The 23,800-nt window shown below is 48.5% G+C and overlaps 1 protein-coding gene across 1 annotated transcript in view; it reads right to left on the bottom strand.

The window, feature by feature from the left end:
* Positions 1-14,522: 14,522 nt before the first annotated feature.
* The window catches only part of LOC132390472 (glutathione hydrolase light chain 1-like), a 122,232-nt gene continuing 112,954 nt past the window's right edge, over positions 14,523-23,800 (bottom strand). Inside the window, exons 3-5 of the mRNA XM_059963083.1 lie at positions 18,314-18,423; positions 18,073-18,186; positions 14,523-15,475 (exon numbers count right to left, since the gene is read on the bottom strand). Coding sequence (XP_059819066.1) covers positions 15,323-15,475; positions 18,073-18,186; positions 18,314-18,423 — 377 coding nt within the window. The 3' untranslated portion in view covers positions 14,523-15,322. The remainder of the gene's footprint in view (positions 15,476-18,072; positions 18,187-18,313; positions 18,424-23,800) is intronic.

The raw sequence follows: 23,800 nt of genomic DNA, 5'->3' as shown, positions 1-23,800 counted from the left end.
TCTGTCTGATGGCAGTTTCCTGTCAGTATACTGAATGGGGAGCCACTCAGCCCAGACCTGTGCTTCAAATGGCTCAGCCTTTGGAGCGAGAGTCCCAGAAACAGGCTCCTTGGGCTGTCTGCTCCCCACCGACCAGATTCTCATCTAAAACAGTCCCGTTTGCTTCTGCTTAGCCATGTCCCTCTTCTCATCTGTGTACCTGTCCGAGTAGAAAACGAGCGCTGGGGATCCAGCTGCAATATCTCTTCCCAGAGAGCAACTGCTCCCTCTCTCCACCGAGCAAGGTTTAAGCCCAGAGCCCATGAGTAAAGACACAATGTGCTTTGAGAATTTATTGGGGTGTTCACAAAGACACAGTGAAACAGTCGACACAATCCTGTGCATCAAGGATATGGAGTGTTACTCAGAGCCAGACGGGCTCATCATCAGAGAAGCAGAGACCCTTGGTCAGGGCTGGAGGGTGGGAACAGTTATCGTTCAGCCTCCAGTCAACAGAACAGGGCAAATTGGCCCCATTATTCCTGACAATCCATCTGCTCAGGGACGTCTACAAGAAAAGACATGGAAACTGTCCAGGGAAAGTGGAGGGGAGAGGAAGGGTCGGCCAAACGGACTCTGTGTACTCACCAAATGCAGGCCAGCTCTTAGGTACAGGGTCTCAAACTTACTGAATTAATCAGCAAGCACTGAAGCTAGATTGGATTTCCAGCAAAACGACATAGGTCTTATGAATATTAGACAAATTATTGACTAGAGACAGATGTCACAGGTAACCCTAGTTTGGAACGGGGTCCAGAATTGACTCTATGAACTATGTTGCTATTAAGAGAGAGAGAGAAAGAGGTGTCCAGCACCATGGGAGAGAAATAGAGACAGAAACTGCTCACAAGATTAATGTTATGGTTTCTCTGAAAGTTATTTACCTTTCTGCAAGGACACTTGCCTGCTTGTTAAATTTCCTGCAAAGAGAAGAGGGCAGAGCAGGCTGATGGACAGCTGGTGTCCAACATGTGGAGATAAAAGCCAGGTCTGCTGTTAGACAGACAGACACACCACGAGATGCACAGTTCAGTCACTGAACGAGCTTTGTTGCTCCCACAAGAAGGCGAGGTTTTGGAGGATTGATTCGGGGAATCGATCAGTGGCTCACAGTGTGAAGAGGTGGGACTGGTGGGGAATTATTTGTGTATCCATCCTTGACTGGGTGATAATTCCACCACTGAAGAATGGTCGTATGTATCATAGTCACAGTCAATGACCACAACATGACTTCAGAAGAGAACGGGAAGAACAACAGCATCACCTCTCACCTCTCTCTCTCTCTCCAACATCACTCAACTAAATACCACGAAATGAACTGAACTCTCTTCATCATCATAAGACTGTACCCATTTACCCCAAGGTTTGAAAGAGCCTAGTTTTGTTCCTATTTCCACACACAGACATATATACATATATCATTGCTATTGTTCAATATATTTGCATTTATATTACTGTATTGCTTAGTTACTAATAAACACTATTAGTTATTAGCAATATCAGACTCCAGTCCATTCTCCATTTCTGCTGGTTCTTTAACACAGTTGCAGGGTACGTGACAAAATTGGGGCCTGCGTCCGGGATTTGAACAAAATTGTGTGGGGACTTGTTTGAATTGGTTGGGGAAATTCCCTTATTTGATTTGCTTGTGTGGAAAAACAGCAGAAATGGCTATTGATACATTTTTGGAGGCGCCAACCTTTGAGGCATTAGAGGACACCAGAAGGTTGGAGCTGTTGAGTATTGCAAAAAAGTTGAAACTTTCGAAGATTGAATTGACAATGAGGAGGTCACAGATGCAGAGGGTCATAGCCAAGTATTTTGTATCTAAGGGGGTGTTTCAAGTAGAGGAGTTGGAGTTGTTTCCTGAAAGTAAACCTAGCGGGTTTGAGACCCTTCAGATAGAAAGATTAAGGCTCGAGGCTGAGGAGAAGCAAAGGGACTTTGAGTTATGAGTTAAACAGATGGAGGCTGAGAAAGCAGAAAGAGAGAGGCAGTTTCAGCTGGAAAAGATAAAAGCATTGCAGGAAGGGGGACAAGTGCTAGACCCAGTCGGGTGGATTGAAGGTTAGTCAGGAAATAAAGTTGGTACCTCCATTTGAGGAAACAGTCATCGATAGGTATTTTCTACATTTTGAAAAAGTTGTTATGAATCAGAAATAGCTGAGAGATGTGGACTGTTTTGTTACAAGGTGTACTTAAGGGGAAGGCTCAGCAAGCCTATTTGGCATTGTCTACGGAAGACACAAAAGATTATAATGAAGTGAAAGGGGCTCTACTTAAGGTTTATGAGTTGGTTCCTGATGCACACAGGCAAACGATCCAAAATTTGAGGAAGCCATGGGACAGCACATACCTAGAATTTGCCTGTGAGTTGCAGATGTACTTTGATCTCTGGTGTACCTCGAAAGGGATAAAGGGGGATAGTGACAAACTGATGCAGTTGATGCTGATTGGACAGTAACAACTGTTGCATCTTTGATGGTATGAGGACGTATTTAGATGAGAAAGTAGCAGACACCCTGTCAGAAAATGTTAAGCTAGCAGACAAGTATGCTTTGATCCATTAGGTAAAGTTTTACCTGAGCAAGAACTATCAGAAAGGTAACAGAGGTGGCAGAGACAGCCCACCAGCTAAGCCAGAAAGTAAGCCGGGGACTAGTGAGAAAGGTAAGGAGGAAGAGAAATGGTCAGGAGGAAATTTCCCTAGTTTAACGTGTTTTAGTTATGGAAAGCCCAGTCACATGGTGTCTAGGTGTTTCGCTCCGAAAAGAGACAAGGGAAAAGGAAAGGAGAAAACCCCAATGGCCTGTGTCCAGCCAAGGAAAATACGGCTGAGGAAGGAGGGGTCAGGCTGAGTTCAAGGAGGACGCGAGAGATTTATTTCAAATGGGTTTGTGTCTGTTAAGGAGGGGTCAGCCCCAGTTCCAGTGAGAATCTGGAGAGATGCTGGAGCTTTTCAGTTGTTAATCTTAAGGAGTGTGTTGGAATTTGGTGCTGAGATGGAGACTGGGGAAGTGAATGTAATCCAAGGTATTGGAAAAGGGATTGGGGCTGTACCTTTGCATAAAATAATTCTGAAATGTGACTTGGTATCCAGACCAGTCACAATAGGGGTGTGATCTAAACTACTGATAGACAATGTTGATATCTTACTCAGTAATGACCTTACAGGTGGAGACGTGTCTCCAGCAGATCGGCTAACGAGCAAGCCTGCTGCTGCTGCTGAGGCATCGCCCATGACTTTCAAAGTTTGTCCTGCAGGCGCAGTAACAAGAAGCATGTCGAGAAAGGCTGCTGACCCTAATACTGATTTATCTCAGACTGTCTTACCGTCCCTGTATCAACAGGATTTAGAGGATAGTAAGACTGAGGAGAGTAAGGAGGAGGAGAAAGACTTGCCGTTATTGAGGAAAGAATTCATAGAATAAAGATTTAGAAATCATGGCTTTAAGAGAGACAGCTCTCTCTGAAGAGGAAATTCAGAATGAGTCAGTGGGATATTACGTTAAAGATGGGGTGTTGATGAGGAAGTGGAGACCTGCTACAGTGCCTGCAAATGAGGATGGGGAGATTGTACATCAGGTGGTGGTTCCAAAAGCTTACAGGGCAGAAATTTTAAATTCGGCCCACAAGATGCCTTTAGGTGGACACTTTGGAATAAAGAAAACAGTACACTGGATTATGAGGGAATTATTTTTGACTAACATAAGGAAAAATATTGTCAACTACTGCAGAGGGTGTCATACGTGCCAGATGGTGGGGAAACCTAACCAGGCCATCCTAAAAGTGCTACTTCGGCTGATACCTGCTTTTGGTGAACCATTTTCCTGAGTCAAAGTGGACTGTGTGGTGTCACGCAGGTAAGGGACTACTAGAAAATTCAGCAGTCTAATGAACAAGGAGGCAATTAAAAGACTCTGAGTTGGTTTTGATAATACTTTTAATTGTGACCTTGAAAGAGAGAGAGAGAGAGAGAGAGAGAGAGAGAGTACAGCGCCAGCTGAGACACAAGCTGGGAAGTCACCATGGTAACAGCTCAGAGCGGTTGAGCTAACGGATGGCTGGAATTTCGAATGGATTATAAAAAGTTGAAGTTTTTGGTCTGATAATGATAAAGGAGACACAACACGGGAGAATTGTAGAAGTTACCCGAGAAACCACTGGTGGAGTTTAAGACCACTATGAGGGTGGAGGCTACGGACCAATTAATTGCGACCCATGATTACCAGTGCGGGTAAGAGCTTGCCTGTGGGGGTCTGCTGGTGGTGAACCCGTGACCTGGGTTAGTAGACCATTCACTAGAAGGGGACCTGTCCATCTGTGTCTGTGTGGGGTTCACACAAAGTGACTCTAAAGACTTCGGAAGCAAGAACAACTAAAGCTGCCAACTTAAACAACAACTCAATTAGCTCTCTCTCTCTCTCCATCAATTCAACTCGATGAAACACAAACTGAACTGAACTGCTTAAACTTACCTGACACCATAAGACAGATATCTACCTCCGGATCTATTATCTTTGTATCCACACACACATTTATGGAGATATAGATATATATATATAAAAAATAGTTTAGAACCTGTATCGAATTATCTGGTTTTAATGATATTAATTCATAGTAGTAATAAAAATAGTCTTAGTTTATAGCAAACCAGACTCCAGGAGTGTTCCTTTTCTGTTGGTCCTTTTCAATTTGTCGTGGGATTCGACTCAAAATTGGGGGCTCATCCGGGATCGTATAATTTGTTTGGAGACAATTGTCGAAAGTGTGGGGATTTGTCTTGATTGGGGAAATCCCTTGTAATTAATTTGAGTGTGAAAAACAGCAGAAATGGAGGCTATTGAATTTCTAGAGAACCCTACTCCTCTGTTTTTGAGGAGAGCCAGAAAGGAGGCTCTATGAGATATTGCTAAAATATGGAAAATTTCCGGAATACAGAGGAGTATGACAAAGGCAGGAATTCGGAGAAAAATAGCTGAATATTGTGTTGGGAAAGAGTTATTTGAGGAGGAATTGCTACAGGAGTTTCTGACAGGTGATGAGGAGACCCTGTTACGACTAGAACAATTAAGAATGGAGAGACTTCAGTTCGAGGCTGCAGAGGCAGAGAAACAGAGTGAGTTTGAGAGGGAGAAGAAGCATCAAGAGGGTCAAGTGTCAGGCTGTGGTGGCCAGAGGGGTGTATCAATTAATGTCAGTCAGGAAATTAATCTCCGTTTACTGAAGGAAACGTTGATAGGTACTCCCTACATTTTGAGAAAGTGGCTCAGAACAGGAAGTAGCTGAGGGAGGACTGGGCAGTATTGCTGCAAAGTGTGTTAAAAGGGAAGGCACAGCAAGCATATTCTGCCTTGTCTGTGACTGAGTCGACTAATTATGATGCTGTGAAGGAGGCTGTGCTTAAAGGCTATGAAATGGTGCCAGAAGCGTACCAACAGAAGTTTCAGAGTTTGAGGAAGTCTGGGAACCAGACATATATAGTGTTTGCCCATGAAAAGGAGAGGTCCTTTGATCAGTCGTGTGCCTCGAGAGAGGAAGACGAGGACTACCACAAAGTGAGACAGCTGATGCTGATCGAGGAATTAAAAGAGTGAGTCCCTAGTGAGATATGGACATACTTAGAAGAGAAAGAGGTTGAGACTCTTTCTGCAGCTGCTAGGTTAGCGGATGAGTTTGCCCTGACTCACAAGATTAAGTTTTTCCCAAGCAAGGGTTATCAGAAGAGTTACCGGGATAATCCGTCGAGTAACACAGGAAACAAGGCAGGAGCTAGTGACAGAGGTAAAGAGGAGGGGAACTGACTAAAGCTAAGTTTTCCAGTTTGACCAGTTACTACTGCAGGAAGCCTGGCCATGTGGTGTCTAACTGTCTTATTCAGAAGAAAGAAATGGGAAAGGAGAAGGGGAAAATCCTCGACGCGTGTGCACCGGTGGCTGAGACCACACAGAGCAAGGTGGGGTCTGGCCGAGTTCAGGAAGTGATTGAGTGGTTTATTATCAAGGGTTTTGTGTCTGTAAAGGAAGGGTCACCCCTAGTTCCAGTGAGAATCTGGCACAATACTGGAGCCTTTCAGTCGCTGATATTAAGTGATGACTTAGAATTTGGTGATGAGACAAAAACGGACCAAGTGAATATTCTGGAAGGTATTGGCAAGGGAACAGAGGTCATGCCTTTGCACAAAATAATTTTGAAATGTGACTTCAAAATTTGGAACAGTTGAGCTAGGGATACGACCTAAATTACTGATAGCTAATGTGGACACCTTGTTGGGAAATGACCTGGCAGGAAAAGATGTATACTCAGGATTACAGCTAATAAGCCGGCCTGCTGTTAGTGAGACAAGTGCAGAGAGTGAACTTTATCCCATGTGCGCAGTCACAAGAAGCATGACAATGAAGGCTGCAGAAGTGAAGCGATCTGGACGGGAGGGGTCAGGTGCCTGCGATAGCAAAGACAGGGGTACGGATCCTACTGATTTATCTGAAACTTTTCTACCGTCCGTGTTCGACCAGGACTCAGGTAGTGAGGCGGTTAAGAGGGGTTTGTCATTGTCCAGGCGGAAGCTTATGGAAGAGCAGGATAGGTATCCTGAGATTACAGTTTTAAAAGAGACAGCTCTTTCTGAGGACGAAGTTCAGAGGGAGTCAATGGGTTACTATCTGAAGGACGGGGTATTAATGAGAAAGTGGAGACCATTGACAGTACCTGCTAATGAAGGTTGGGCCATGGTGCACCAAATGGTGGTTCTGAAGGGTTTCCATACAGAAATTTTAAAGATGGCTCATACAATGCCTTTAGGGATCATCTTGGAGTTAGAAAGATAGAGCACAAGATTATGAAAGAATTTCATTGGCCGGGTATAAGAAAGGATGTGGCAGTTTTTTGTAAAACCTGTCACACATGTCAAGTGGTAGGGAAACCAAATCAGACTATCCCAAAGGCGCCACTTGGCCCCATACCAGTTTTTGGCGAACCTTTCTCCAGGGTCATTGTGGATTGTGTTGGCCCACTGCCAGAGACTGCAGGTGGCCACCAATACTTGTTAACCATTATGTGCACTGCCTCTAGGTTCCCAGAAGCAATACCCCTCAGGAACCTAAAGGCTAAAACAGTGGTGAAGGCACTTATTAAATTCTTCACGTTAGTGGGTCTGCCCAAGGAGATACAATCGGATCAGGGCAGTAATTTTACATTGGGTGTATTTCAACAGATAGTTACAGAACTGGGAGCGAAACAAATTTTGTCCACGGCGTTCCATCCCCAATCCCAGGGAGCGATAGAGAGGTTTCACTCTACCCTCAAAACCATGTTTAAAACGTGCTGTATGGAAAACGAAAAGCATTGGGATGAGAGTATACCTTTACTCCTATTTGCAATAGGAGATTCGATCCAGGAATCATTGGGGTTCAGTCCGTTTGAGCTCGCATTCGGTCATAGGCCTCGAGGACCCTTGACCTTAATGATAGAGCAGTGGTCTCAGAAGGAAGTGCAAATTGGGGTATTGGATTATGCCTCAGAGTTTCGAGGCAGGCTGAGCAGGGCTAGTGACCTTGGAAAACAAAATCTCCATGACTCCCAGGCTAATATGAAGTGCTGGTATGACAGACAGGCAAGGGAGCAAAGCTATGAGGTTGGAGATAAGGTTTTGGTTTTGTTTCCCTTGGAGGATAACCCTCTCCAGGCTCAACTTAGTGGACCTTAAGAAATAATGAGGAAAATTGATGAGCTGAACTATGTTATCAGGACACCTGGTAGAAGGAAAGCCATTCAATTAGTGCATGTGAACCTAATCAAACCTTATTTTGACTCTAAATCCGTATCAGCTGGGGTCATGACCAACAAGACCCAGCTGCAAAGACTAGCCCAGAGATAATGGGGGAGTGTAATGAGCAGTGTCTGGTTTCAGCTCAACTCAAGAATGCTAGTGTTTTGGAGAACTTAGACAGTAAAATTAACCACCTGGAACCAAAGCAACAACAACAGATAAAGGAGCTAATTGGCAATCATTCTGATCTATTCCCAGATACACCAAGGCAGTGTAGTCTAGCTACACATGATGTCATTGTGGGGCAGGCTGATCCAGTGGAACAGCACCCCTACAGGATGAATTTAGAATGTAGTAAAGTAGTGGAACAGGAAATCGAATATATGTTGGCCAATGGTATTATCAGGCCATCCACCTCTGCATGGGCTTCCCCATGCATGATAGTTCCCAAACCCGATGGGACAATGAGATTTTGCACAGATTATAGAAAGGTCAATATGATAACCAAAACAGATGCTTACCCTATTCCCAGAATAGGTGACTGCATCGATAGGGTGGGGGAGGCTAAGTACCTAACAAAAATTGACCCACTAAAAGGGTACTGGTGTGTTCCCTTAACCAATAGGGCTAAAGAGATATCGGCATTTGTCACCCCTTCGGGGTTGTATGAGTATAATATGATGTCTTTCGGGATGAAAAATGTCCCTGGGACATTCCAATGTATGATAAACTCTGTGATTCAAGGTTTGAAGTACACTGGGGCATATATTGACGATTTATATTGATGATTTAGTATGGAATGATACGTGGGAGGAACACATTGTAACAGTAGAGAAATTGTTTGACTGGCTCTCTAAAGCTAATCTGACTGTGAATTTTGCCAAGAGTGAGTTTGGTCACGCCAGGATCACGTATCTTGGTTACTTGGTGGGCCAGGGTCAACTGGCTCCTGTGAAAGGGAAAGTTCAGGTGATTGCTGATGTATCCATTCCAACAGGTAAGAGAGCCTTGAGAAGGTTTTTAGGTATGTGGGGTATAATCGAAAATTTTGCAAGAACTTTGTGATATTGCCCTTCCACTGACAAAACTGTTGAGAAAGAGTGAACAATTTGTGTGGGATGAGCATTGACAAAAGGCGTTCGAATGGTTAAAGGGTATCTTGTGTCACCATCCAGTGCTAAAGGCACTGGACTTCACTAAGCCGTTCTCCCTAGTGATGGACACTAGCGATGAAGCTGCAGGGGTGGTGCTGTTACAGAGGGGAGATGATGGTATTGAACATCCGGTAGCATACTTTTCCAAAAAGCTTAATGTGCTCCAGAAAAATTACTCGACAATAGAAAAAGAATTGCTGTCCCTCATTTTTGCAATACAGCATTTCGAGGTTTACGTCAGTGACACACAAAAGCCATTAGTGGTGTGCACTGACCACAACCCTTTGGTGTTTTTAGATAGATTAAAGATTGAAATCGGTGTTTATTAAACTGGGGCCTGTGTTTACAGCAGTTTAATATCGCGATAAGACACTTAAGGGGAACGGACAATGTCATTGCGGATTGCCTATCCCACTGTTAAAAAAGTGCTAATGAACTGTGTAAATGCTAAATGTACACTTTGTGAAGTAGAATGTAGTGCTTGGTGTGTAGAATCTGAGTGAGCAAAATTTTACTCAAAGATCAAAATTTTCTCAAAAGGGGAAGTGAGTCACTTGTCACGCAAGTGAGAAACTGCTAGAAAATTCAGCAGTCTAATGAACAAGGAGGCAATTAAAAGAGAGAGAGGACTCTGACGGTTTTGATTACACTTTTAATTGTGACCTTGAGAGAGAGAGAGAGAGAGAGAGAGAGAGAGAGAGTACAGCGCCAGCTGAGAAGTCATAGTGGTAACAGCTCAGAGCTGTTGAACTAACGGATGGCTGGAATTTCGAATGGATTATAAAAAGTTGAGGCTTTTGGTCTGATAATGGTAAAGGAGACACGACACGGGAGAATTGCTGAAGCAACCCGAGAGACCATTGGGGGAGTTTAAGACCACCATGAGGGTGGAGGCCACGGACTGATTAATTTCAACCCTGATCACCAGTGTGGGTAAGAGTTTGCCTATGGGAGTCTGCTGGTGGTGAACCCATGCTGTGGGTTAGTAGACCATTCCCTAGAAGGGGCTCTGTCTGTCTGTGACTGTGTGGGGTTCACACGAAGTGACTCTGAAGACTTTGGAAGCAAGAACAACAACTTAAACAACAACTCAATTAACTCTCTCTCTCTCTCCATCAATTCAACTCGACGCAACACAAAGTGAACTGAACTGCTTAAACTTACCTGACACCGTAAGACTGATATCTACCTCCAGGACTATTGTCTTTGTATCCATACACACATTTGCAGAGATTTATATATAATAGTTTATAACCTGCATCGTATTATCTGGTTTTAATGATATTAACTCGTACTAGTAATAAATGTAGTCTTAATTTATGGTAAACCAGAATCCAGCTGTGTTCCATTTCTGCTGTTCCTTTCAACTTGTCATGGGATTTATAGACAATAGACAATAGGTGCAGAAGTAGACCATTCAGCCCTTCGAGCCTGCACCGCCATTTTGAGATCATGGCTGACCATCTACTATCAATACCTGGTTCCTGCCTTGTCCCCATATCCGTTGATTCCCCTAACCATAAGATACCTATCTAGCTCCTTCTTGAAAGCATCCAGAGAATTGGCCTCCACTGCCTTCCGAGGCAGTGCATTCCACACCCCCACAACTCTCTGGGAGAAGAAGTTTTTCCTTAACTTTGTCCTAAATGACCTACCCCTTATTCTCAAACCATGCCCTCTGGTTCTGGACTCTCCCAGCATCTGGAACATATTTCCTGCCTTTATCTTGTCCAATCCCTTAATAATCTTATATGTTGCAATCAGATCCCCTCTCAACCTCCTTAATTCCAGTGTGTATAAGCACAGTCTCTCTATCCCCTCTGCTTAAGACAGTCCGGACGTCCCAGGAATTAACCTTGTGAATCTACGCTGCACCCCCTCTACAGCCAGGATGTCCTTCCTCAACCTTGGAGACCAAAACTGTACACAATACTCCAGGTGTGGTCTCACCAAGGCCCTGTACAAATGCAAGAGGATTTCCTTGCTCTTGTACTCAATTCCCTTTGTAATAAAGGCAAACATTCCATTAGCCTTCTTCACTGCCTGCTGCACTTGCTCATTCACCTTCAGTGACTGATGAACAAGGACTCCTAGATGTCTTTGTATTTCTCCCTTACCTAACTCTACACCATTCAGATAATAATCTGCCTTCCTGTTCTTACTCCCAAAGTGGATAACCTCACACTTATTCACATTAAATGTCATCTGCCAAGTATCTGCCCACTCACTCAGCCTATCCAAGTCACCCTGAATTCTCCTAACATCCTCATCAAATGTCACACTGCCACCCAGTTTAGTATCATCAGCAAACTTGCTGATGTTATTCTCAATGCCTTCATCTAAATCGTTGATGTAAATCGAAAACAGCTGTGGTCCCAATACTGAGCCCTGTGGCACCCCACTAGTCACCACCTGCCATTCTGAGAAACACCCATTCACCGCTACCATTTGCTTTCTATCTGCCAATCAGTTTTCTATCCATGTCAATATCTTCCCCCCAATGCCATGAGCTCTGATTTTACCCACCAATCTCCTATGTGGAACCTTATCAAATGCCTTCTGAAAATCGAGGTACACTAAATCCCCTGGATCTCCCTTGTCTAACTTCCTGGTTACATCCTCGAAAAACTCCAATAGATTAGTCAAGCATGATTTACCCTTGGTAAATCCATGCTGGCTCAGCCCAATTCTATCACTGCTACCTAGATATGCCACTATTTCATCCTTAATAATGGATTCTAGCATCTTCCCCACCACCGATGTCAGGCTGACAGGTCGATAGTTCTCTGTTATCTCCCTCCCTCCTTTCTTAAAAAGTGGGATAACATTAGCCATTCTCCAATCCTCAGGAACTGATCCTGAATCTAAGGAACATTGAAAAATGATTACCAATGCATCCGCAATTTCCAGGGCCACCTCCTTTAGTACCCTAGGATGCAGACCATCTAGACCTGGAGATTTGTCAGCCTTCAGTCCCATCAGTCTACTCATCACCGTTTCCTTCCTAGTGTCAATCTGTTTCATTTCCTCTGTTACCCTATGTCCTTGGCCCATCCATACATCTGGGAAATTGCTTGTGTCTTCCTTAGTGAAGACAATCTAAAGTACAATCTGGAGTACAATCTAAAGTATTTATTAAATTCTTCTGCCATTTCTCTGTTTCCCATAACAATTTCACCCAATTCATTCTTCAAGGGCCCAACACTGTTCTTAACTATCTTCTTACTCTTCACATACCTAAAAAAGCTTTTGCTATCCTCCTTTATATTCCTGGCTAGCTTGCATTCGTACCTCATTTTTTCTCCCCGTATTGCCTTTTTAGTAAAGTTCTGTTGTTCCTTAAAAATTTCCCAATCATCTGTCCTCCCACTCACCTTAGCTCTGTCATACTTCCTTTTTTTAATGCTATGCAATCTCTGACTTCCTTTGTCAACCACTGTGGCCCCTATCCCCCCTTTGAATCCTTCCTTCTCCGGGGGATGAACTGATTTTGCACCTTGTGCATTATTCCCAAGAATACCTGCCATTGCTGTTCCACTTCTTTTCTGCTAGGCTATCCGTCCATTTAACTTTGGCCAGCTCCTCCCTCATGGCTCCATAGTCTCCTTTGTTCAACTGCAACACTGACACCTCCGAGCTGCCCTTATTCTTCTCAAATTGCAGATAAAAACTTATCATATTATGATCACTACCTCCTAATGGCTCCTTTACTTCAAGATCGCTTATCAAATCCTGTTCATTACACAACACTAAATCCAGAATAGCCTTGTCCCTGGTCGGCTCTCGTAAAAGCTGTTCCAAGAATGCATCCCGTAGGCACTCTACAAACTCCCTATCCTGGGGTCCAGCACCAACCTGATTCTTCCAGTTCACCTGCATGTTGAAATCCCCCATAACTACTGTGACATTACCTTTGCCACATGCCAGTTAACTCCCTATTCAACTTGCACCCAATATCCATGCTACTGTTTGATGGCCTATAGACAACACCCATTAGGGTCCTTTTGCCCTTACTGTTCCTCAATTCTATCCACACAGGCTCCAATTCTCCTGATCCTATGTCCCCCCTTGCAAAGGATTGAATCTCATCCCTCACCAACAGGGCCACCCCACTCCCTCTGCTCACATTTCTGTCCCTACAATAGCATGTATACCCTTGTACATTCATTTCCCAGGTCTGATCTCCCTGCAGCCATGTCTTCGTTATCCCAACAACATCATAGTTACCCATTCGCACCTGGGCTTCAAGCTCATCCGCCTTATTTCTGACACTTGGTGCATTCAGATATAGCATTTTTAGCCCATTTCTCCTCTCTCTGTTTGAATCTCTGCCCATTGTGCTTATCCCAGCTCCCCGAACTCCCATCGGGCTATACGCCCCTAGAATTTTGTTGTCCTTCCTAAATTTACTTATTCTTTCTGCGCATTTAACTCCATGTTCCGTCTTCCGATTTGTGACAGTGGGCCCGTTACCAAAGACTGCAGCCGGGTATCAGTATGTGCTAACTATTTTGTGTGCTTCATCTAGTTTCCCGGAGGCTGTGCCTCTTAGAAGCATCAAAGCAAAAGCTGTGGTAAAGAACCTTGTCAAGTTTTTCACACTGGTAGGTTTGCCTAAGGAGATTCAATCAGATCAGGGGAGTAACTTCACATCAAACACAGTCCAGTGAATAGTTTCTGAGCTGGGGGCTAAACAAACTGTGTCATCTGCCTACCACCCGGATTCTCAAGGGAGTTTGGAGCAATTTCATGATTAAAACCTACTGTCAGGAGAATGACAGAGACTGGGAAGAGGGATTGTCCCTATTGCTCTTTGCCGTGAGAGACACTATTCACCGAGGTTCAGTCCACTTGAGCTTGTTTTGGCCATGGGCCCAAGGGACCTTTGACCTTACTCAGAGAGCTGTGGTCTAACCTGACTGTGTGTCAGTGTGGCAGATTACGTTCTGAAATTCCGCAAGAGACTTAGTAAGGTATGCGACCTTGCAAGGAAGAATTTACAAGACTCCCAAGTCAGAATGAAGCATTGGTATGATAAGAAAGTAAGGTACTGACTTAGTGGTTTGAAGTTGAGGATAAAGTCCTGGTTTTGTTTCCCTTAGTGATCAACCCCCTCCATGCGAGATTTCACGGACCCTACGAGGTGATTAAAAAGATTGACTCCTTGAACTATGTTATCAAAACTCCTGATAGGAGAAAGGCTAATCAGCTAGTTTTGTTCCTATTTCCATACACACACGCATGCATGCACACACACACACACACACACACACACACACACACACACACACACACACACACACACACACACACACACACACACACACACACACACACACACACACACACACACACACACACACACACACACACATATATATATCATTGCTAACCTGTTCAATATATTTGTATTTATAGTACTGTATTGCTTAGTTACTAATAAACACTATTAGTTTATAGCAATACCAGACTCCAGTGTGTTCTCCATTTCTGCTGGTTCTTTAACTTGGTCACGGGGGACGTGACACAGAGCACCACTGGAACTCTTTCTGAGCTAGAATGTTGACAAGCATAGATGGAACTGCAAATGGCTGCTGGGTTTGCACGTGTTCTCCTGACCCAGCTGGGACTGGTCTGAGAGACAGGTGGAGTGGTAACAATCACGCCAGACTTCCCACTGTGGTTGTTAGCACTGCTTTCAGGCTGGGCATGATGGGGTGAGGTTGGTTAGGTTGGCAATGATGCGAGGCTGGGAATAAGTTTGGAATAAGTTGGGAATGGTTTGTAAAGGCTAGGGAGGCTGGGTGTGTTTGGGAGTGGGTTGGGCTGGGCTGGATTCCAAAAGACTGGAAGTGGGTGGCACAATGGTCCAAACACAGTCTGTTTCAGAGAGGGATTTGCATCTCTGTGTCCGGCCACGTGTCTGAACTGAAAACACAATTTACATCCCTGAGTCCCTCCCCAACTCCAGGTGTCTTAAGAGCTTTTGCTTGTGGCTGGTAAAGTATCTGACAAAGGTGCAGACAGGTAAAGTTGCCTGTAACTGGCTGTGGTGATGTTGCGTGCAATGATGTGCCAATACATGATTGCACAGAGCACTGAGCATGCGCGGGATTGCTAGAATGTTCCAGCACGGTTAAGACGAGTTTGTTTATTACTGTAAATAAAAGTTCTCTAACTCTTCCAGAATATGACTCTTTACTGTTAACCTGTTTAAACAGAAGTAACATAACACTGGCCATACTTCAACAGGACATTGGATTTTCGGATCTGATTACGGATTGGGTTGATCAGTTTGGCTCCTGCCAGTCGAACTCCTCAATCTAGGCACAGAGCTGAACAGACCAACCGATCAGGGTCCTCAGTAACCTGCTGGTTCCCCTCCTTTCCGGTGGTCTGACACAGCATCCCACCGTCCTCCGTTCCGCACGATGGCCTGGACCACGCCTGTTTTTTCTGTCTGTTCTGTGAATTTCAGTGTCTGGTGTCTCTCCTCCAGGCCCATTCGTACCTCCTGAAAACAACAGCAACATGTCACTTGCACAGGCTCCCGGTCAGGGGAGGATTTTGTGGAGCATGTGGGGAGACACGCGGATAGGCGCAGTTAGACCTGGCGTGTGGTGGGCAGTGAGCAGTGATGGTCCTGTGCTGTTTCTAGTCTGCTCAGTGAAACCAGGCCTGATGCTCACCCCTACAGGAGAGATACTGGCCGAGCATACAAGCCCACACCACGGCAGGGCCAGGCCATCCCAATCTCGCCAAAACTCTCATCTCATCTGCCTGGTGTTTTCCACCCTTCCTCCTTCACCCCCCCTCCCTTACACCCACCCCCACTTCCCTCTGCCCATACAAGCCCACACCACGGCAGGGCCAGGCCATCCCAATCTCGCCAAAACTCATCCCAGGGCACAAAATACTCTGCAGATGCTGGGGTCAAAGCAACACGCACAACAGCAGGTCGGGCAGCATCCGTGGACACGAGCAGTCAACAATTCGGGCCGAGACCCTTCGACAGGACTGAAGAGGGAGGGGGCACGGGTCCTATAAAGAAGGTGGGGGGAGGGTGGGAAGGAGAAGGCTGGTGGGTGCCAGGTGAACAACCAGTAAGGGGGAAGATCAAGGGGTGGGGGAGGGGAAGCAGGGGTGAGCAGTCCCGTCCAAAGACAAAGTACTGTAAGTTACAAAATAAATAGTGAAATATATACTGGAATTAGAGGAAATAAGAGAAACAATAAATGAAACAAAGTATATTTCTAGGAGGAACAGAGTTTGGATAACTCCAGAAATTAGTAGTTAGCAGGTAAGATCAAATACAGAAAGTGTAGAAAGGATGGGCTTAGATGAGAGATAGATGTGGAGGAAGGGGAATGAAGGGGCAGGGTTGAGTTCATCCAGATTTTTTTGTACGTCTTTATAAATCCCTGCTCTTCTACTCTAGTCCTCTTGAAATGAATGCGAACAGGGCATATGCCTTCCTCACCACCAACTTAACTTCCAAATTAACCTGTACAGAATGCTGCAAGAGAACTCCCAAGTCCCTTTGCACCAAATTCTCCCCACATTTACACAACAATCTATGCCTTTAACCCTCTACCCAAGCACAGGGACATATACATCCCTACACTGCATCTATCTGCCACTTCTTTGCCCAGTCTCCTAAACTGTCCAAGTCAGGGGGCCCAACCTGGAGACCACAGACCCCTCAGTTAATGGTCGGGTCCATTGGGAATCCAGAGACTAAGGCCTCCTGCAGGCTCCCCACTTCTTCAACACCATCTGCCCCTCACCTGTCCTTGTATCGTCTGCAAATCTGGCCACAAAGCAATCAACTCCATCATTGAAATCATTGACGTGTAATGTGAAAAGATGAGGTGCCAACTCCCACCCCTGCAGAACACCACTAGTTATGGGGGACGGGGGGGAGGGAGTGAGTGGTGTGTGGAGGGAGGGGGAGCTGGAGGGAGGGAGAAAGGGAGAGAGTGTTGGAGGGAGGGAGGGACAAAGGGAGGGAGTGGTGTGAGGAGGGAGGGAGAAAGGGAGGAATTGGTGGGTGGAGGGAGTGTTGGAGGGGGAGAAAGGGAGGGAGTGGTGGGTGAAGGGAAGGAGAAAGGGAGGGAGTGGTGGGTGGAGGGAGAAAGGGAGGAGTGGTGGAGGGAGGGACAAAGGGAGGAATGGTGGATGGAGGGAGAAAGGGAGGAGTGGTGGGTGGGGAGGGAGAAAGGGAGGAGTGGTGGAGGGAGGGAGAAAGGGAGGAGTGGTGGGTGGAGAGAGGGAGAAAGGGAGGAGTGGTGGGTGGAGGGAGAAAGGGAGGGAGGGACAAAGGGAGGAGTGGTGGATGGAGGGACAGAGGGAGGGAGTGGTGGATGGAAGGATAAAGGGAGGGAGTGGTGGGTGGAGGGAGAAAGGGAGGTGGTGGATGGATGGAGGGACAAAAGGAGGAGTGGTGGAGGGAGGGAGGGAGTGGTGGATGGAAGGAGAAAGGGAGGGAGTGGTGGGTGGAGGGAGAAAGGGAGGGAGTGGTGGATGGAAGGAGAAAGGAAGGGAGTGTTGGGTGGAGAGAGAAAGGGAGGAGTGGTGGAGGGAGGGAGGGAGTGGTGGATGGAGGGAGAAAGGGAGGAGTGGTGGGTGGAGAGAGAAAGGGAGGAGTGGTGGATGGAGGGAGAAAGGGAGGGAGTGGTGGGTGGAGAGAGAAAGGGAAGGAGGGACAAAGGGAGGAATGGTGGAGGGAGGGACAGAGGGAGGAGCGGTGGGTGGGGAGGGAGATCTGAAGAAAACCATCCGCCAGCAGGACACACCAAGAGAAAGTGTTGGATTGGAGTCATTCCACTGGGTCCCTGAGGCTTGCAGGGATGGACTCTGATGATTGTCTTTGCTAATTATTGCCACTTTCCACAGGAGGCAGCTAATCACAATTCTACCTGCCAGTGGTTGGTGGTAGCCATGAACACATTCCTGAGTTAGTGAAACCCAGTACAGTTCAGAAAAACTGTCAAAAGTTTGTGTATCTGACTCCATCATCAATTTCCTAACTGGAACCACAGAGCCTTGGGAGAACTCCCAGCCAGACATGGAGCCGATACACCCAGAGACGTCCAACACAACTTCACTAACCTGCTCGAGTGCCTCCTCAACATCAGTGATATTGGGTTTGAATTGATTGTGTAATCTGGGCGCATTCACAGCTTGCTCCAGGTTGTAACCAAACCACAACGCGTTCATTATTACCTGGGCCACAGGAAAAACACTGAATGAATCACACAAAAAGGTATTTCCACACCAAAATGTCTGCCCAACTGTTGTCCCCTCCAGTTCTAAAGAGGGTGCTGGGAATCCTCTCGATCCCAGTACATACCAGAGCAGTTGCCGAAGTGATCTTCGTTCCTCCAGCGGCCCCCACCACCATCATCACCGAGTTGTTTTTGAGTATTATAGCAGGACACATGGAGGACAGAGGCGTCTTGCCTGATGGGAAGAAACAGACGCTAAGACACAGCGGAGAAAGGGAGCACCTGCGGGAAAGGGATTTCCATGCAATCAGGCAGGAAAATGGGAGCAAAAATGGGGATGCATGGCTCAGGGAGAAATGCACATTGGAATTGTGGGGTTTGTTCAGGGTGTAAATGAGAAATGCACAGTGGAAGTGTGGGGCTTGTTCATTGTGTAAATAAGAAATGCACAGTGGAATCGTAGGGCTTGTTCAGGGTGTAAATAAGAAATGCACAGTGGAATTGTGGGGTTTGTTCAGGGTGTCAGGGAGAAATGCACAGTGGAATTGTGGGGCTTGTTTAGTGTGTAAATGAGAAATGCACAGTGGAATTGTGGGGCTTGTTTAGGGTGTCAGGGAGAAATGCACATTGGAATTGTGGGGCTCGTTCGGTGTGTTAGGGAGAAATGCACATTCTGGGGCTTGCTCAGGGTGGAAATGAGAAATGCACAGTGGAATTGTGGGGTTTGTTCAGGGTGTAAATGAGAAATGCACAGTGGAAGTGTGGGGCTTGTTCAGGGTGTAAATAAGAAATGCACAGTGGAATCGTAGGGCTTGTTCAGGGTGTAAATGAGAAATGCACAGTGGAATTGTGGGGTTTGTTCAGGGTGTTAGGGAGAAATGCACAGTGGAATTGTGGGGCTTGTTCAGGGTGTAAATAAGAAATGCACAGTGGAATTGTGGGGCTTGTTTAGTGTGTAAATGAGAAATGCACAGTGGAATTGTGGGGCTTGTTCAGGGGTGTAAAGGAGAAATGCACAGTGGAAGTGGGGGGCTTGTTAAGGGTGTCAGGGAGAAATGCACAGTGGAATTGTGGGGCTCGTTCGGGGTGTTAGGGAGAAATGCACATTCTGGGGCTTGCTCAGCGTGGAAATGAGAAATGCACAGTGGATTTGTGGGGCTCGTTCGGTGTGTTAGTGAGAAATGCACAGAGGAATTCTGGGGCTTGCTCCGGTCCTCATCCTCTGCCCTATCACTCCGGTCCCCATCCTCTGCCCTATCACTCCGGTCCTCATCCTCTGCCCTATCACTCCGGTCCCCATCCTCTGCCCTATCACTCCGGTCCTCATCCTCTGCCCTATCACTCCGGTCCCCATCCTCTGCCCTATCACTCCGGTCCTCATCCTCTGCCCTATCACTCCGGTCCCCATCCTCTGCCCTATCACTCCGGTCCCCATCCTCTGCCCTATCACTCCGGTCCCCATCCTCTGCCCTATCACTCTGGTACTCATCCTCTGCCCTATCGCTCCGGTCCCCATCCTCTGCCCTATCACTCCGGTCCCTATCTCTGCCCTATCACTCCGCTCCTCATCCTCTGCCCTATCACTCCGGTCCTCATCCTCTGCCCTATCACTCCGGTCCCCATCCTCTGCCCTATCACTCCGGTCCTCATCCTCTGCCCTATCACTCCGGTCCCCATCCTCTGCCCTATCACTCCGGTCCCCATCCTCTGCCCTATCACTCTGGTACTCATCCTCTGCCCTATCGCTCCGGTCCCCATCCTCTGCCCTATCACTCCGGTCCCCAACCTCTGCCCTATCACTCTGGTACTCATCCTCTGCCCTATCGCTCCGGTCCCCATCCTCTGCCCTATCACTCTGGTACTCATCCTCTGCCCTATCGCTCCGGTCCCCATCCTCTGCCCTATCACTCCGGTCCCCATCCTCTGCCCTATCACTCTGGTACTCATCCTCTGCCCTATCGCTCCGGTCCCCGTCCTCTGCCCTATCACTCATGTCCTCATCCTCTGCCCTATCACTCCGGTCCCCATCCTCTGCCCTATCACTCCGGTCCCCATCCTCTGCCCTATCACACCGATCCCCATCCTCTGCACTATCACTCTTGTTCTCATCCTCTGCTCTATCAATCTTGTTCTCATCCACTGCCCTATCACTCCGGTCCCCTTCCTCTGCCCTATCACTCCGGTCCCCTTCCTCTGCCCTATCACTCTGGTCCTCATCCTATGCCCTATCACTCCGGTCCTCATCCTATGCCCTATCACTCCTTTCCTCATCCTCTGCTCTATCACTCCAGTACGCATCCACTGCCGTATCACTCCTTTCCCATCCCCTGCCCTATCACTCCGGTGCCCATCGCTGCCCTATCACTCCGGTCCTCATCCTCTGCCACATCACTCCGGTCCTCATCCTCTGCCCTATCACTCCGGTCCCCATCCTCTGCCTTATCTCTCCGGTCCCCATCCTCTGCCCTATCACTCCGGTCTCCATCCTCTGCCCCATCACTCCGGTCCCCTTCCTCTGCCCCATCACTCCGGTCCACATCCTCTGCCCCATCACTCCGGTCCCCATCCTCTGCCCCATCACTCCGGTCTCCATCCTCTGCCCTATCACTCCGGTCCCCATCCTCTGCCACATCACTCCGGTCCCCATCCTCTGCCCTATCACTCCGGTCCCAATCCTCTGCCACATCACTCCGGTCCCCATCCTCTGCCCTATCACTCCGGTCCCCATCCTCTGCCCCATCACTCCGGTCTCCATCCTCTGCCCTATCACTCCGGTCCCCATCCTCTGCCCTATCACTCCGGTCCTCATCCTCTGCCCTATTACTCCGGTCCCCATCCTCTGCCCTATCACTCCGTTCCCCATCCTCTGCCCTATCACTCCGGTCCTCATCCTCTGCCCTATTACTCCGGTCCCCATCCTCTGCCCTATCACTCCGGTCCTCATCCTCTGCCCTATCACTCCGCTCCTCATCCTCTGCCCTATTACTCCGGTCCCCATCCTCTGCCCTATCACTCCGTTCCCCATCCTCTGCCCTATCACTCGGCTCCTCATCCTCTGCCCTATCACTCCGGTCCTCATCCTCTGCCCTATCACACCGATCCCCATCCTCTGCCCTATCCCTCCGGTCCCCATCCTCTGCCCTATCACTCCGGTCCCCATCCTCTGCCCCATCACTCCAGTCCCCATCCTCTGCCCTATCACTCCGGTCCCCATCCTCTGCCCCATCACTCCAGTCCCCATCCTCTGCCCTATCACTCCGGACCTCATCCTCTGCCCTATCACTCCGGTCCCCATCCTCTGCCCTATCACACCGTTCCTCATCCTCTGCCCTATCACTCGGCTCCTCATCCTCTGCCCTATCACTCCGGTCCCCATCCTCTGCCCTATCACTCCGGTCCCCATCCTCTGCCCTATCACTCCGTTCCCCATCTCTGCCCTATCACTCCATTCCCCTTCCTCTGCCCTATCACTCCGGTCCCCTTCCTCTGCCCTATCACACCGTTCCTCATCCTCTGCCCTATCACTCGGCTCCTCATCCTCTGCCCTATCACTCCGGTCCCCATCCTCTGCCCTATCACTCCGTTCCCCATCTCTGCCCTATCACTCCGGTCCCAATCCTCTGCCCTATCACTCCATTCCCCTTCCTCTGTCCTATCACTCCGGTCCCCATCCTCTGCCCTATCACACCGTTCCTCATCCTCTGCCCTATCACTCCGGTCCTCATTCTCTGCCACATCACTCCGGTCCCCATCCTCTGCCCTATCACTCCGGTCCCAATCCTCTGCCCTATCATTCCGTTCCCCTTCCTCTGCCCAATCACTCCAGTCCCCATCCTCTGCCCTATCACTCCGTTCCTCATCCTCTGCCCTATCACTCCGGTCCCCATCCTCTGCCCTATCACTCCGTTCCCCATCTCTGCCCTATCACTCCGGTCCCAATCCTCTGCCCTATCATTCCGTTCCCCTTCCTCTGCCCTATCACTCCGGTCCCCATCTGCCCTATCACTCCGGTCCTCATCCTCTGCCCTATCACTCCGGTCCCCATCCTCTGCCCTATCACTCCGGTCCCCATCCTCTGCCCTATCACTCCGGTCCCCATCCTCTGCCCTATCACTCCGGTCCCCATCCTCTGCCCTATCACTCCAGTCCTCATCCTCTGCCCTATCACTCCGGTCCCCATCCTCTGCCCTATCACTCCGGTCCCCATCCTCTGCCCTATCACTCCAGTCCTCATCCTCTGCCCTATCACTCCAGTCCTCATCCTCTGCCCTATCACTCCGGTCCCCATCCTCTGCCCTATCATTCCGTTCCCCTTCCTCTGCCCTATCACTCCGGTCCCCATCTGCCCTATCACTCCGGTCCCCATCCTCTGCCCTATCACTCCGGTCCCCATCCTCTGCCCTATCACTCCGGTCCCCATCCTCTGCCCTATCACTCCAGTCCTCATCCTCTGCCCTATCACTCCGGTCCCCATCCTCTGCCCTATCACTCCGGTCCCCATCCTCTGCCCTATCACTCCGGTCCTCATCCTCTGCCCTATCACTCCGGTCCCCATCCTCTGTCCTATCACTCCGGTGCCCATCCTCTGCCCTATCACTCCGGTCCTCGTCCTCTGCCCTATCACTCCGGTCCCCTTCCTCTGCCCTATCACTCCGGTCCTCGTCCTCTGCCCTATCACTCCGGTCCCCTTCCTCTGCCCTATCACTCCGGTCCCCTTCCTCTGCCCTATCACTCTGGTCCCCATCCTCTGCCCTGTCACTCCGGTCCCCGTCCTCTGCCCTATCACTCCGGTCCCCTTCCTCTGCCCTATCACTCCGGTCCCCTTCCTCTGCCCTATCACTCCGGTCCCCTTCCTCTGCCCTATCACTCCGATCCCCATCCTCTGCCCTGTCACTCCGGTCCTCATCCTCTGCCCTATCACTCCTGTCCCCTTCCTCTGCCCTATCACTCCGATCCCCATCCTCTGCCCTGTCACTCCGGTCCCCGTCCTCTGCCCTATCACTCCGATCCCCATCCTCTGCCCGATCACTCCGGTCCCCATCCTCTGCCCTATCACTCCGGTCCTCATCCTCTGCCACATCACTCCGGTCCCCGTCCTCTGCCCTATCATCCGGTCCCCATCCTCTGCCCTATCACTCCGGTCCCCATCCTCTGCCCTATCACTCTGGTTCGCATCCTCAGCCCTATCACTCCGGTCCCCATCCTAGCCCTATCACTCCATTCCCTATCTCTGCCACATCACTCCGGTCCTCATCCTCTGCCCTATCACTCCGCTCCTCATCCTCTGCCCTATTACTCCGGTCCCCATCCTCTGCCCTATCACTCCGTTCCCCATCTCTGCTCTATCACTCTGGTCCTCATCCTCTGCCCTATCACTCCGTTCCTCATCCTCTGCCCTATCACTCGGCTCCTCATCCTCTGCCCTATCACTCCGGTCCTCTTCCTCTGCCTTATCACTCCAGTCCCCATCCTCTGCCCTATCACTCCGGTCCTCTTCCTCTGCCTTATCACTCCGGTCCTCATCCTCTGCCCTATCACTCCATTCCCATCCTCTGCCCTATCACTCCGGTCCCCATCCTCTGCCCTATCACTCCGGTCCCCATCCTCTGCCC

This window comes from Hypanus sabinus, unplaced genomic scaffold, assembly GCF_030144855.1.
Source record: "Hypanus sabinus isolate sHypSab1 unplaced genomic scaffold, sHypSab1.hap1 scaffold_917, whole genome shotgun sequence".
NCBI classification, from domain to species: Eukaryota; Metazoa; Chordata; class Chondrichthyes; order Myliobatiformes; family Dasyatidae; genus Hypanus; species Hypanus sabinus.
Note: the sequence above shows the minus strand (reverse complement) of the source record. Positions and strands in the feature narration are given on the sequence as shown.